Here is a 16,285-nt window from a genome sequence, read left to right on the forward strand (position 1 = left end):
GGCTCAGCTCAGGGGAGTGCAGCTCTCTGTGCCCTTACATCCTCTTAATCTTTAGTGTGAGACCAGTCTGTGGGTTGACACCCACTGAGATGCACCTAGACCTGCAGCAGTGGTGGATGTGAAAGGAGGAATGATATAGGAAGCTTCTTTTCCTTCACAGGGCCAATGAGAACCAAGGCTGAAGGACAGTGTCTACAACTGTTCAGGGAAGACCAGGGCCATGCTACTCTTTCAGCTCTCTCCATTTATAAAGGCACATCCTCAGAAAAAAAATCACATCCTTTCTCTCCAAATTTTTAACACGCTGCCAAAACAGGGTGACTACACTGAAAGCAACATCAAGAAACAGCCAGTTTGGCAGAAAGATCAAAAAGCCTAGGGGAAGCAAAATCTTTGTTAATAACCACATTTACTGTTTTTAAAATATGTGTTTAAGAGTAAATGTCTTCACATTTCCTGCTTTTCTGTAAGGTAGAGGAATGGAGACAAGTATAAAAGGGCTGGAGCACCCCTCCTGTGAAGACCAGCTGAGAGAGTTGGGGTTGTTCAGCTGGGAGAAGGCTGTAAGGCAGACCTTAGGGCAACTTCCAGTACCTAAAGGAAGGCTACAAGAAATGTGGAGCAGGACTTCTTACAAGGGCGTTTAGTGACAGGACAAGGGGGAATGGGTTTAAACTGAAAGAGATTTAAGATTAGACATGAGAAAGAAGTTCTTCTGTGCAAGAGTGGTGAGGCACTGGTACGGGTTTCCCAGAGAAGCTGTGGCTGCCCCATCCCTGGCAGTGTATATCATCAGGTTGGACAGGGCTTTGAACAACCTGGTCCAGTGGATAGGTGTCCCTGCCCATGGCAGGGGGTTGGAAGTGGATGGGCTTTAAGGTCCCTTCCAACCTAAACCATTAGCCTGCACACATTTGCAGAATCAAGCTCCCTACCAGTGTAAGTTTGGCTGTTTGGGTGGTGGTTTGTGGATTTGTTTGGGGTTTTTTAATCCTGCAGAGACTGAGGGGGGTGGTTAGGTGGACAATGGTTGAACCAACAAATAAACAACAAAACAAAAAAAAAGAACTTCTCTAATTTGGGAAGTTTCAAAGAGCGCACGCACCATTTTCTTATTCAAGAGGTTTTAATGAAGACTCATTTTAAAACCTCTCACACTGTACAACACAAATGTACATCAAGCTCAGATAAAAAATAAAGCTTTCTTACAAAGTACAATTTTCCAGTGATTTTTTTCTTTCTTTTTTTTTCTTTTGCAGTAAAAATAGCTGCTACATAAATCCCTCCTGATCTTTGAAAAGGAGTCACAGTTATTTCCAAAAATAGAATTCATATTTTAATCATACAGGATAAACTGCAGGAAGAGACAAGTCAACTGAAAAAATAAGGCTTGTATAGAAATTTTTTTTCAGAGGACATGCATAGAAGTTGAAAAACAGATGCCATTTATAAAGAAAAAAGGTAATTTTAGCCATATTAATATTTTCATTTTCAGTTACAGAAGAAACCACAAACAGGCCCTTTATGTCCCAGAATATAACACCAGTTTCTTGTAAAAATGCCAAAATGCACAAAGAATTGCCAACTTCAGTCTTGGCAAAATACTGAGCCAGCCCTCCCGCCCCACCCCCCCATTTCATATCGTAGGCATACCATATGCATGCACACGGAGCACTTATGTTGTCTCTCAGGCCAATTAAATATTTGCAGAAGGTTGTATATCCTAGACAAACATGAAAAAAAATCCATTTGATAAGTTTACATTCATCCTATTTCAAAACACACACACAATTAGTTTAATTTACACTATACAGTATCTGTTAAATAGGAACATTACAGAGTTTCAAAAAGAATCACAAAATATATACAAACTGAATATTGAAATGGTACGATTTTCCTTCCCTTCTTTACAGGGTCTTTTCTTTTGTTAACGGTTGCTACATCTGGTTTTGGACACAGAGTGTTTATGTACCTATGCAGCACATTTCTGGAGGAGCAATAATAATAACAATAATCATAAAACGTGCTTTAGAACAAAACTAATATCAATTCTCCTTACTGCTCATTTAAAATAAATTACCTTTGTTGGGGTTTTTTTGTTGCTTTTTTTATAAATTGCATTATTTTACATATAAGCAAGGACGATGGTATTTTAAAATATCCGAGCAACAGTTCTGCTGCATCACTGGTTTCTCATCCAACCTTTGGTTTTAAAGCCAACCCAGTTTTCATGGCAGTGTAAGTAGCCAAAACACTTTATACGGCAGTACAGGTAGTCGAAATGCTTAACCCGAGAGCATTTCCGTATCTTCATGACAGAGCTAGGGTCTGTGCTGACTTCCATGCTGCTCAAGTGCCTGACATGGCAACACCCAAAGCCACTGATGAAATAAGGCCACTTCCTTCCAGCTCTCCCTGGTTACAAAAAAATCGGGTAAGGTCCTTATTTCCCAACAGTTGCAGCCATCTGAAGAGCCAGAAGAACTGACTATTACAGACGGCTCCCAGACACAGTCCCAACGCATGATCTTCGCCCCTGCAGCATCACGTTGTTGGGCTCAGTCCTCCGTGTCGGGCTGCACCCCCAGCATTGCATGCAGCTCCTCTGCTGTGTACCCCAGCAGGTTCTGCAGGTCACACACAAAGCGATATACGTAGCGTTTCCCTGAAGTCTTGTGGATGATGTTCTTGTCATAATAGTAGCGTAGGCCTCGGCTGAGCTTCTCATAGTTCATTTTTGGCTTGTTTTTTCTCCTTCCCCACCTCCGTGCCACCTGGCAGTCCAAAAAGAAAGCAAAATGCAAAGGGTTTATTCAAGTCATGTTCTTCTAGTCAGTAGCTGATAAACAGTTATCAAAACCCTTTTTCAGTGACAGCATTTTACTTGCTTTGGATGTCCCAAACTCAGATAAGAGAAAGTTGGTGACTGACCCCACAATTGAACACAGGAAAATATCAGTAGCAGCTTCAGGAGAAAGCGGCTGATATCAGTGAAAATGATAGCTATCACTAGTAGATAGGTCAAAATGTGTTTAAGGAGATCAAGTTTACAGGAAATATAGTCTCCTCTCTCTCAAGAGGACACCATTTAACCATTGATTTGCTATTGAGCTGCACGGGAAGGTCTTTAACTGGAAGCTGAATGAGATTAAGTTCTCTGGGGCAAATGATTTCTGCCTTTTTTTTTTTTAATAAAACTTTTGTATCACATCCCTTGACACAATAACTTTCCTTCTGGTAACAGTACCAGAAAATGAAAATGCATCCTGTTTATTTTTAATGACTAAAGCTGCCAAGTTCCCAAAATATTTCAAAAGTGGCATTACTATGTATCTAAAAGAACAGCAATAAGCAGAAGGCATTTTCCCCATGCCTTTGTGCAATCCAAGGCAATGTTGATTCAACTACACCCAGTAAACTAACCTACAGTATGCCAAGGTCTGAAGAACAAACTTGGTATACTACCTTTAAATTTCAAGCTATAAAACGTGCTCTCCTAACTACAACCAAATGCTAATATCCTTGGGTGGGAGGAGAGGAGGAAACATTCCACAGTCATCTTGACTGTACAATAAAGCATTTGCAGATGAGATTTCAGCAAGTGTCTGATCATGTAAATACTTTATATTCAAGACTAGGTCCACAGATGGTGGACCAGACCTTAAATGTTCACCACAGTTAGCCACATACCTCATCTGGGTCAGCAAGTTTAAATTCCCATCCATCTCCTGTCCAACTAATGAATGACTGACATGACTTGTCAGTCAGTAGCTCCAGAAGGAATTGCCATAGCTGTATAGGTCCACTGCCTGTTGAGAAAGATAGGGTGGGGAGAAGCCACAATTAATACTTCTGCAAGCTCTTACCATAACCAATGTATGTAACCATACTCATATCTCAGGGTAGATCTTGCAATTACTGTGATCTTTTTTTTTTCTTAAGCAAAAAACCTAAGGTTTTTCTCTGTAACACAAATCTGCTCCTATATGTTAAAATTAAAAGTCTACTTTTCCAAGGAAACACAGGATTTGACACAAGGTATGGCTTTCCCTTTCATATAGATTCCTTAACCCTCACTCCTGCCTCCCATCAGCTGCATTCAAAGCTCCAGGGCTTGTCCTGCAGTCCCTGGCTTGGCAAGTGTTCTAAAGCAAAAACAGATTTCAGCAAGGACTGTAGGAACAAGTTCTTCACAGGCAAGTCAACACCTGCAGAAACTCACAAGTATAGTAGTCTTATTTCCAAATTTCCCTCTTTTTCAAACAGATCAAAAAGTACATTTGATTTTTAAGTGTTCTGGCACACCTGCTTGTCCTTGCTGTAGATGCATGGATTGGATGGATCTATGAGACTTTCTTCATTAACATTTAAAACTGAAGCTCTTAAGAGTTGTGGTCTCTTGACTACATTGCAAGGCATACCTTACAACTATACAACTATCAACAAAGTACATATTTATAGAGAATACTGATGTTACATAAGAATAGGAGTGACCATTTTGCTTCACTACTTACCAGTAAAGCCAGCTAGAATTGCTGCCGGTATAACTGGTTTCCCTTGCTCTACAGGATCACTTCGTTCTTGAATATAGTCTTTGAAAGACATTGTAGGTTTGCTCAGACACAAGGACTGGCTACAGTCATCTTCAAAACTCTCATAGGATGGCACACGCTGTAAATCCACTAATGACGACTGGCTGTTCCAGGACTGTAGCATTGAATCTGAGCTTTCATAACTTTCTGCACCACTGTCACTAGATTCATGTTCTCTAAGCTTACCTTTATGAAACAAACAAACAAACAGTGTTGGGTTTGGTTAGGGTTTTTTTATCCTATTCAATCTAGCTTGTATATATCAATTATGGAAAGGAGGAAAAGCCATACAGAATATGGCCTCAGACCCATGGTTAGGCAGATGACAACTCACCAGAATTATCTATGAGCAAGTTCAGATTGCTTCTTGGGAAATCTTGATTTACTGCACAGTAGTTGACCCCAACAGCATCTGCTTGGGTTTTAGGGAACAATGAAAACTCTTGTTCTGCATTAAGGAGACTCGGTCCTGTGGGAGTCTGACAGACATCAGTCAGGAGGCTAGGTTTGGAATAACTGAGGGTTTTAGGGTATCCAGGCATTTGCATACCATAGGAGTTCTGATCTACATTTACAGCTGAAGAAAGAAATAAAAGAATTAATTAGATGATTTGCCCTGCAGACCCTTAGACTGATAAATCTCCTGCACCTCACTACAGTTGTGCCACAAAGAAATAATTTACCCATGAATATCTAAGAGAAAGAGAGATGCTACAGATCTACTGAAGTCAATAAGATCCCTATCTAATGGGCTTCAAATTGGATTCTGTAAACCTCCCTCTGTAACTTGCTGATCGCAAATATATCTATTATTTGTTCTTCAAGGAAACTACAGGGATACAGAAAAAGCTAAAGAAGCTTGTATGGTTTTGAGTAAGGCCCTCATCATTAAGTGGTGTAGTAAGGTTGAGCTGGTGACTGACTACGGTAGAACAAAATACAACACTAATCAAAGGGAGCTAGCACTGCGCCCCACACACTTTGAAAAGGTAAATTTCACTTGCAGAGTCTTCAGAAAAGCCTAAATATAGCTCTTACTGCTCACCAGTGATGCTAGTTTTTGACTGTTTGCTAGAAGTGGGAGCAGTCATTCTGCTCCACAGATGTACACTTTAGCATACCAGAGGAAATTTGATTTTCTCAAAGCCTTTGCTCTTCAAAAGACTTCTGATATGAATTAGATGACAATTAATACTAGGAAAAAAGGCCGTAGCAATTGGAAGTCAAGTGCTCTCTTCAAGCACAGTGACTACTCTGGTGCACTTTTTTGTTTGGGATCTGCAACGTGATTACAGTAAACAGAGATGTAAAATGACAAATTTCATAAAATACTTACTTAAGGAATTATTATTGACCCAGTGAGGAACTGAGGTGAGATGAGAATTCTCCACATACTGATCCTGTGTCTTCTCTTGGCTGTCTGGGGAGAGAGGAGGAGAAAAAAAACAAACCAAAACAAACTTTAATTTGGTTTCACAGTTTTACAGATATGACCTGTGGGCCACAAAAAGCTGCCAGCTCTCATGAGTATTCTCTGGTCATCATTCATGTAAACTCTACAAACAAACTCCACTGCATTCTCTCTCTTGAAAAAACAAAAACAAACCCACACCAAAACACCAAACCAATTTCCAACACGCTTGAAAACCATCGTACCAATTGAATCGTAACATAAAACTTAGAAACAATATAACTACTGTGTATTTTAAAGTCCAAGTCCTTAATGTATGCAATTACCAAATGCTACACTCCAAACTCTAAGGACTTCACAAAGCACTGCATGTACAATTTTAGCAATACCATCAGTGTTCACCTGAGACACCTACAGGTGTCTTTGCATTTTGATATTCATTCATTGAATTACCTCAAAACACTACATTAAAAGAACAAAACCAAAAACTTGTCATGAGAACTGAACAAATTTTGTGCAACTCTTGGTTATCTTTTTAAATGGGGTATTACAGTAGTCTTACCCTAATCTCATTTCAACGATCATTCCAAATAAAACCTAACCACAATAGTACTCAGCCTGCACACTGAAAGATTTCTGCAGATACCTGCATGTGCTTTGCATAGCAAGAATTTATTAATGGTTAATAAAAGAATTATCAGAACTAAGTTTTAAAGTTCATTTTGAGTCTTCACACGTAAAAGCCCTTCATAGTGAAACAAGTGTTGAAAGAGTCCCATTTGTGTTTCTATTAGAAGAGCCTTAAAAGCTTTCTGGCTCTATAATTACCTTTTATCATCTGTTCCAGGTGTTCCCACAGAATATCACCCACATAGTCAGGTGCCAGTTCCAGGAAACGCTCCTTGCCCAGGTTGCACAAGTCTTGGCCACTCATAAGAAACTGATGGAAGTTCACATTTACCAAACTAAACTCATTAGTAGCCCACGAAAGCCATTGGCAAACTTGCTGTTCCGTCCACAACCAGGGATCTGCAAGACAAAGTATTGAGCATTTAGAGATAATTTCTGACCTTCATCAAATAATCTTCATTAGAAGGCAGTAAATGAACAAAACTGTTTACCCAAGTTACTCAGTTCTGAATGAATTCAGAATGAACCTATTCTGAATTAAAAAAAAAAAAAACAAACAAAAAAACACAAAACCAAAAAACAGTCCTCTATTGTTCTTCTGCATTCACTTGTAATCAGAGATGTCCTCAGCTTACTTGATTCTCTTTTATGCTGCCAAAGCATGAGCTCTTCATGCACCCATTTTTAATACCAGCAAGTCTGGTCTTTCCAAGTCAATCTGTGCCAGATTCACATAGGATCCATTCTTGTATTTCCTACTGACATCATTCTTTCTCTTCTGAAAGAGCCGCTATTCAGCCTCCTCCTTAGCATTAAAAACAAAAAAAGCTTATAAATAGAAAACACTTACTATTTGGGATACCCAGCCGACACTGTTCCTTTGTGAAACCACTGAAAGTATCTTTCAAGGCCTGACTCATCACAGCCTTACTGCATGGGGTTAACAGAGGCAATTCACAGTTGTTAGACTCTATAAGAAAGAAAAGGGATGGGGGGGGGGGGGTGGAAAAAAAAATACATTAACTTTTAGGCTAGTGAAAGGAGTGACAGGTTTTTGCTGCACTGTTTGAAGGATAATAAAAGGATGCTGGAAACTAGGTATTTTAAACCCAGAAACAAACAGCATAAATGATTTTCTGATATATTCTTTGACTTAATATATCAATGCTAAAATCTGTGCTACTAGTTTGACAGAAGTTGCATCACACCAAATTAAAGTTTTGTGGCTTTCCATGGTCCTCCCTTACTCTTAGTACTTACATAAAGGGCCTTTCTTGCAGAGAAATTTTACTTTTTCTTTTTTAAGGAAATATAAAACTGCTTATTCCCATTTTGTCATCTATAGCTTGATCTCAGACTTCCTTATAACACCAGACAGTCTTCATTTAGTTTGAGAGCTAAGTAACTGATAGTGGGTTTGTGAAGAACCAGCTTGCACTATTTATTCCAATGAAATAGAAAGCAGTGTTTCAGATTAGGAAGCCTTTTACTGATACTATGTGATCAGGACCATTAAGCTTAAGGGTAATTTGAAGACAACTTCAGCAATTCACAACTGCATCCCTGAACATTTGAGAGCCTCTGAGAACTCAAGCGCAGGCTGCATTTGGAGGAGCTCTTCTGCATCAGAGGCATGTAACAGTGGCAGGGTATAAAAGGTGATGAACTTGGCAGACTCCAAGTCAGTTCATAAAGCTGTGCAGCTCTTCTCGTTCTCCTAGACTGTCTACAGGTTCCACTTGACCCAGCAAGTGCAGCTCATTACCAGCCCGTGTTTAACTTCTATTTTTACCACACCCATGCTCAATATCTGCTGGGACTTGCTTTGCTGACCAGAGCCGGTGACTGATTAGAATCACATTAGAACAAAGGACTGCTTTTCAGAGGCTTGAGGGTTGGGTGTTTTTCCTTCCCCAAGGGGAGATAAAAGCAGTATAGGGTAAAATGTCTACATTTCAGATAAGCCCTCATGTTTTGTCAGGGATTTTAGGCACGGATTTGTAGAGAACCCTTGGTAGCTTTGTCCTACACACAGACACAATAAAAAAAAAAAAAAAAAGGATCTGTAAACATCCCCACCCCTGGTTGTTAATGTATTGAGTAAAACACACCGGGATTTACCACCACAGCTTTCAAGAAAGGAGCTTGCAGACTACTTGCATTTTGATTATGGTTGTGATGTTGCAAGTTTAAATACACATTAAATTATTTATTTTTAAAATTCTCTTAGTTCTGTTTTTATACCTACTAAGGCTTCTGCCATGGACCGTCAGTCTATTAGGCTACTGAACCTCAGTTCCCATTTGTTTGTCAGTGCAGAGAATAGCAACTATCCACAGAACAACTCCCATGGGCAAAATCAAGCGTGTACACAGAAGTCTGTGTACTAAACCACTTCTTTTTGGGGAAATCCATGTAAGACCATAGCTATGAATTGGTAGTTAGACCCCACAAATTTCTGATCTGCTGACTGGACTAAGGAACAAAATGAAGAGTTACCGTAAGAAGTAGAATCAAATCCTGTTGGCACTTCCTGGAGAGTCTGATCTTCATTTAGTGAGAAAAAATATCCAGCAAAAAGAGAGTTTGAGCTATCAAAGGTGTCAAATGCTGGTTGACGCTGAAAAGCAACACAATAAATAAATATATAAACAATGTGAGTATTTTGCTAGAGCACTATCAATTTCACTGCTGGAAAGTGGCTGGGTTAGGTTTCCTAGATTTGGAGTTCATGCACAACTAATACTTTCCATCAGCTAACTTGTGCCTTTGAAATATAAACACAATGATAGCATAGCTTGTTGCACATTAATACAAAACACTTAATGCTCAGACCACAGTGCTAGGTGGGTGGCATGTTCTGCAGGCTGCAGTAAAGCCAAGTAAGGATAGTCTTAGTTTTCCTGCAAATGAGGCTTTTAACAATAGGGAATGCACATGTGTGTGTACAGCTATTTATTTATTTCTAAGTATATTTTAAAGAAATCCTTATTTCCTTAACCCTTGAAATTGACTATTCACTTGATGAATACTTGATGGCAGATGCAGGATCAATAAATTATGGAAAAACAATTGCCAGTGCAAGACCTTGAGTCTGCTTTGGGTTTTTTGTTATTTCTTTTTTTTTAACTAAAGGTAAAATTTAATCTGAACCGTATCACTTGAAGCCATATAGTCAGCTTTACAGGACATGCAGACAGATACGACTCCTCTGCTGTGACTTTTATACTTCTGAGTTACTGCATTTGCCAGCTACCACATTCTGCAGCCTTTCAAGTACTGAGTGAAACACTGCTAGTTTCATTATACACAAAGGGATGAACAGGACTGATACAAATGTTCTAGATAAAGTGGATTCTACTAATATGTTGGCAACATTCAATAAATATTGTTATATTTTGGAAACCTAATTTCTTTCAAACTCGACTTGTGTCAACTGTGTATGCTAGAAACACTAGTACTTTTACTAGATTCCCCTCCAGCCACATTAGTCTTCAGGCAACAGAGGGAATGTTAACAGAGGAAGAAATAAACTTAAAACCAACTTATGCAACTTTCCCGTTAGCCACAAGGAAACTGTATCTGTAGTATCTAGAGGCATGGATAGATAAAAGTTGCCACTGAGATTTGTAAAAGCACCAGAGGATAGAATATTGTTCTGGAAAGCTACAGTTTGTTCATAGCAGCTACTGCAGTTCAGGGAGCTGGAGACAAAGGCAACTTGCAAATGCTTATTTGTTTTAGGCATCCACTGGTCTGCCAGCTTATGCCAAGGTAGGAGATTTAGATGAGGACAAGGCAAAGATTTTCCAGGGCAGTATTCATTTATGATGCACAAGCAATCCGAGTTATGTTACTGGAATAATAAATGAGTATTAACATTTCCTCACATTCCCTACCTTTCCTTTTTATCTCACCACAAAATTTCAAGTGGCTTGGAGTCTTTTTGCACCAGGTGCCTTTTATGTGCCATGTGTCATCCCCCTCCCCAATCTTCCCAAGTTACATTAACTCCAGTGAGAAATAAGGAACCATATTTTTAATGGTTGTATTTTATAACAGGTTGCAATATGTCCTCGTACACGCATTATGAAAGCATGCGCTCCACAGAAGATAAATAGTACAATGCCTCAGTTAACTGGGTTCAGAAATCTCCACTGAACACTGTCCAACCAAGACAAATTGTGTACAGTTGATAGCCCCACAACTAGAGTCAAAGCCAACCTGCAAAAGGCTCACATCTAAATGAAACATGTTAATAACAATTGCCAAACCTCCTAGTAAAAGATTCTTTATACATTACTAGATAAAAAGCACTGACTCATCACTAGTACCTAGAAGAAAGGGCAAGTTCTTTCAACACCATCTGGAAACTCCTGCTTTTTGTGTAAATAGCTGACCCTTATCCTGAGTCACTGGAAAAAATGCTGTGGCATGTGAATGAGTAAAATCCATACTGTGCTAGTTTCATATTTCAAAAAGGAGAAAATTAATGTTTAAGCAGGTTCTTAATTTAATACTAGAAAAGGGGAAAACCCAATACACAATAAATTCAACTTGCCCTGCAACCGTACTATTTGGCTTTTCAACATATGTAAGAGCAATTATTACAGAACAAAATAAAATGTGAAAGCTACAAAACAGTAGAATACAGGACTCTACATTGACTTAATTATATGACAACTGAATACTAAATAACTGCTTAGAACAACCACTGTGTTACAGAGCACATAGCTGTTAAGTTGGGGATGTCTTGTGGATTTTGTTGTTGTTGAGGGCAGGAGCATAAGCTAAGAGGGGATGTAAATCATCAGAGTAGTTAGCATACCAGTCTCACTAACTCATTCTTCAAAACATGGACATTCCTCAAAGTTAATTGGAGTGGAAAGTTTCTTCCTAATCTTCATTTGGTTTACATTAACCAATGTCATGTAAAAAAATTGATACTGAGATTTAAAAACAACTTGTATAAACAAGGAGAAGGGAATCCCTTAAAGACCTGAGTCTTTATGGTCTGCCTCTCATTAGTCCTCAGCTGTAAGTCCCTTTCAAAACAAGGTAACAGACACAGTCTATCGAAAGATATATTTAATATTTAATAACTGGCTTTGTTTTCCTACAATGTATAAGAATTCCATTTCACATAGTTGCATACATTAAGTGAATAACCTACTTTTTATTTCTTCAGTGAAATGAATCGGATGTAACCAGTCGTATCAGGAGAGCCCTTTGCCACTCTCATCAAGTTAAATATATAAAGACACTCTCTACTGCCAGTCCTGTAACTTTTATTTAGGCAAAAGTGCTGTGCCAACTCCAATGAATTTCTTATGTACCTCTCATTTTCAAATTCTTCAAATTTAGGAGCTGGAAGGATGGAATCTCCTTGGGGAAGAGGGTTGGGGGTGAAAGATTTACATCTTCCTATTTCAGTTCCACTTTTCACATCGATACTGGAAGTGGGAATACTCTAGAAGATTGAAGCTTACAAGTAAATAAAACCTGAACATCTGTGTTCATGGTCATACAATTCCTGTGATGGTATTAATAAGAACACAATAAACACATTAGCTGGGAGATGCCCCAATTTGCTTTAGAAGGCGACAGCTCAAGATCACTCACCTTGAGCATTCCTCTGTACATGTTAGACACAGGAGCTACTTGATCCATGCTCCTAATCCCAAAATCACTCATCTGAAAAAATAAGAAAGGTCACATGAAATATCTTGCTACCTAGGAAGCAAACTTATTAACAGACGTATCTGACCGCTTCAGTACAGACTACAGAACAGCTCTCAGAATGAGATCCAGGGAAAGCTTCCCTTCTCATTGCTCACATCCCGACCACACAGGGCACAATTCCCATCCTGCTTACGCAGCTTTTTAACTGGAAAACCTTTCACAGGCATTACTGGTGTTAAAGTTCTATGAAATGAGCAAACAAGAGGATAGTTAGCCTCTGATACCCAGTGTGAGTGAAGGTTTTTAGTACTTTATACTGTTAGTCTGAAAAGCGTACAGAAGTTCTTTATCCACCAAGAATCTACTGCTCTGAGATATTTTCCAACTTTCACCCTTTATCTTAACCATACAGTTTTGTGCTATTTTTGCTTACTGTATTCCTGCTCACACACTATGATTCACTTTGGACTTTAGCTTTCAAATAAAGGAAGAAGAGACAGAGTGCTCACTGTGATACACCTTCATACCCTTTCACCCTTTTATGAATAATCACTGAAGCCAATACCCACTATTAGCAACCTTCTTCCTTTACTAGGCAAAGCATCGCCCAACCATGTTATCTCCGCACATTTTGTAAACATGGGATTAGCATATTTACAAAGCTTTAGAGGGCTTAAGTTTTAATTGAAGAGGGCTTATTCAGCAAAATATCATTTTTAAAGTGCAGATAATGGCACCACCATTAATATGTTCATATTATTGAAGTCAAAGCTATACTGGATTGCCTGTATTACCAAGAAGTGTTGTATGAAGGCTGTATAACTTGTTATCCCATATATCACTTAAGGAAAAGAGTGATAAGATTCATATCCTTTTACTGGCCTTTGGGAGAGATCAAACATGAGGAATAAAGCCAGTTTTATGGCCATTGTTTAGATTTATCATGATGCTGTAATTCAGGTGCTGGTGAATGATACCTTATCAGACTACACTGCGGCAAGTTGTCTCAACAATTTTTCTTCTCCTTTTTCACAGCACTGGGCTAAATTATCTTGCTCCACAGAAACTGCCTGAAAATGTGTGTTTGTATTTAAGTAGTCACATAGGACACCAGTAATATTTCCACAAAACTGTGATCACTTATTATGTTAGCAAAAAAAAAATCAGGAAAATCAGCAGCTTAACAAAATAAGCTCCTCTTAAAGTAACAGCACATTCAGAAGCTGTCCATATAAATGAAGAGGAAAATAAACACAACAGTCAAAGACAAGGAACCCTTTTATCTTATATAGCTGATCACTTAAAAAAAAAATCAAGAGTCCTTAACCTGAAAGGCCCATTTCAACTTCACTGTTATCAGACCTAGGGGGCTAATCATCAAAATAAAATATCAACTAACTCTGAAAGGCACACTGACTTACACTTCATTAATGCTACCCCAAAAGTACAATCTACTGTAAGCCGGTTTTTTGCCTCAAATAGCATGTACAAATATTTGATCTAAATTACACATCTCATTGAGCAGCAAAGAATTTTACACAGCATGAGTCTCACTCAGCAAGCATCCTAATCTTTTCATTAAATTTGCCACAGTTTAAACAACTGTTTATCCTTACATTTGGCTGGGCTTTAATAAAAAGTATATGGCAATTTCTAACACTCTTTGCTTTTGCCTTTGAAATCTGCTCTGATGCCTAGGGATAACTAGCTGTAAGCCTTACCAATCAGAAGGTATTTGTGAAGACATCATATGTGTTTTCAGTAATTTTAGAGCTGATTCCCAGTGAGGGCTACAAATAAGATTTCTGACACCTTCATGTGCAGTCCTGGCCTCCACACCAATCCTGTTAGGGACCTCCCCACTGCTTAGAGGGACTAGAATTCTCCCCTTCCTGGGTTTTTTTGTTTGTTTCTTTGGAAGTGTTTTAGGGTCCTAAGACAAAAGGTTCACACAAAGTCTTCATTACACAGCATTGCTCATTAACCCAAGGCACTGCTTCTCTACGGTAGGCTGCTTGTCTCTTCTGCGGCCTTGTCTGGGCACGACACAGCTTATGAAAAACTAGACAACAAGCTCCAGTCTCGTAACACATGAAGACCTTTAGTATGTCCTGTAACACTCCTTTTTCCTTCCTTCAGCCAAATCCCTTGTGTTTTAATGTATTTCTATAGCCCTTATTCATCATACATCAGTTCTCTCCCCATCTGCAGTAAGAGCTTCCAGTCCCGAGATCTGACAACCTTACAGAGTATCGCAAGACGAGTGAAGCTGAAATGTCAATGTCTTTTTGTGACACAAAGGATTAAAGCCGGCTTTCTGCTGGACTTCAAAAGCTGCTGTTTCAGTTCAGAAGAGACACTAGGGCAGTGACTGGGCCTCACTTCCAACTCCTCCACTAATGCTGATGACTGCTACTTGCCAGCTATAATTGGTTTAACTGGCAGGACACCTCCAACACCCCCGCATAGCTGAGTGGGTGAACCAGAACAGGGTCAACAGGATCAGGCACTTATTAACTAATACTCCTGAATTTTGATCAACTTCTTTTCAGCAACAGCCAGGTGCTTGCCCACAGCTGGATTCAGCTCGGAACCATCCCCATGGAGAACTAAACCACATTAGTGTCCACAACGCATCTCCACTGGTTTTTGGTTGGTTGTTTTGGTTTTTTCTTGTTTGTTTGCTTGGGGTTTTTTACCCTTAAGAGAGGTGTTTGATTCGTGTTTTGCTTTTAAATGGCAATTTTCTTTTAGCCAAACCACCTTGGTACCAATAGGTTAAGACACAAGCAGCGCTGCTCCTCCATGCAGCTCTCGGGCTCCCCGAACAGGGATGAGCGAGATAGCCGATATGCCTTTTCGCACATATGACACACTCGCCCACATTAAAGTTAGATGGGGAAATCATTCAGCCCAGCGTTTTTTTTAAGTCCCTTTAAAGTACTAACCAAATCCAGAGCGCGCTGCCCATTAACCCTTCCCTGCCGGCCGCGCACCCGCCTCAACCCCAGCCTCCCGTTTCACCGCCGCTTCGGACGCAGCCCGCCCGCCTCCGGGTTAACCTCAAGGGGTGCTCCCGCCACCCCTTAGCCTGCCGGCTCTGCCCGCTCCCCGGCCGCGGCTCTCGCCATACCCCCGGGAGAGGTCGCTCAGGGGGCCCGGCCCCGTTCCTCACGATAGGAGCCGAGGGCCGTGCCCGGCTCTCCCGGGCGGCCGCCGAGATCCGCCGGTGGCGGAGCCCCCTTCCTGTCCGTCCCCACCTCACCTGGTCCCCGGCGCTCGCCTTGCTCCTCGGCGTCCCTCGGTGGCGGCACCAGCACCGCACAAGAGTCCAGAAAGAGAGGCGCCGCTGCCTCTCAGGGAGGCAAAATATCCTCGATGCGGCTGAGCCGGCCAACAACAACAGCGGCGGCGGGCTGATCCCAGCTGAGAGTCCCGGAGGAGGAGGAAGGGGGGCGGGAGGAGGGCCGGGAGGCGGGTGCCCGGCGGCGGGTGTGTGGGTGCTGGTGGCCGAGCCGCGGATGCCGCCGAGCCGAACAGAGCTGTTCCGAGCCGCGCTACGCCGTGCAGTGCCGCGCCACCCGCCCTCGCAGGCGCTCTTCAGCGGGCGGGGGGAGGTGGCAGCTGCCGGTCCCGCCTCCCCTCAAGTCCGGCCCCTCTCGCCGCCGCGGGACCGGTTGTTGTCGTGCTTGTCGCTACGGCTGCGCTGCTGGAGGCCTCGGTACCGGCGGAGTGTGTCGTTCTCCTAACCCTGACGCTCGCTCCCCCCTCCGGCTGGTGCTGCGGGGTTGAGGACAGGAGCAGGCAGCCTTAGCTCGTTGAGAGAGACAGATTTAATTACGGTTTTTCCTGGCTATACAGGAGATAAATCACGCTGAACGTTTTCCATGTTTATTTTTTATTAACACCCATCCTCGAGATAGATAAGGTCATGAGAATGAACCCATAAAATCCAAGTATCTGTACAAAG

The 16,285-nt window shown here is 41.0% G+C and overlaps 1 protein-coding gene across 1 annotated transcript; it reads right to left on the bottom strand.

The window, feature by feature from the left end:
* Positions 1-1,111: 1,111 nt before the first annotated feature.
* On the bottom strand, positions 1,112-15,874 carry ETS2 (ETS proto-oncogene 2, transcription factor). Its single transcript, XM_005151684.3, has 10 exons — positions 15,581-15,874; positions 12,256-12,327; positions 9,133-9,253; positions 7,484-7,603; positions 6,832-7,032; positions 5,929-6,012; positions 4,927-5,169; positions 4,515-4,778; positions 3,691-3,809; positions 1,112-2,774 (listed from the first exon to the last, which is right to left on the bottom strand). The coding sequence occupies exons 2-10, from the start codon at positions 12,325-12,327 to the stop codon at positions 2,559-2,561; spliced, it is 1,440 nt and encodes a 479-aa protein (XP_005151741.1). The 5' UTR covers positions 15,581-15,874; the 3' UTR covers positions 1,112-2,558.
* Between the last annotated feature and the right edge of the window lie 411 nt (positions 15,875-16,285).

Source organism: Melopsittacus undulatus, chromosome 2, assembly GCF_012275295.1.
Source record: "Melopsittacus undulatus isolate bMelUnd1 chromosome 2, bMelUnd1.mat.Z, whole genome shotgun sequence".
In the NCBI taxonomy this organism is placed as follows: Eukaryota; Metazoa; Chordata; class Aves; order Psittaciformes; family Psittaculidae; genus Melopsittacus; species Melopsittacus undulatus.

Coding starts and splice junctions, on each gene's coding strand:
- ETS2 (XM_005151684.3), bottom strand. CDS start 12,327: ATGAGTGATTTTGGGATTAGGAGCATGGATCAAGTAGCTCCTGTGTCT. Junction 3,810..4,514: donor AATTCTAGCTGGCTTTACTG/GTAAGTAGTGAA, acceptor CTTTCTCAACAG/GCAGTGGACCTATACAGCTA. Junction 2,775..3,690: donor AACTTGCTGACCCAGATGAG/GTATGTGGCTAA, acceptor TTGGACTGCCAG/GTGGCACGGAGGTGGGGAAG.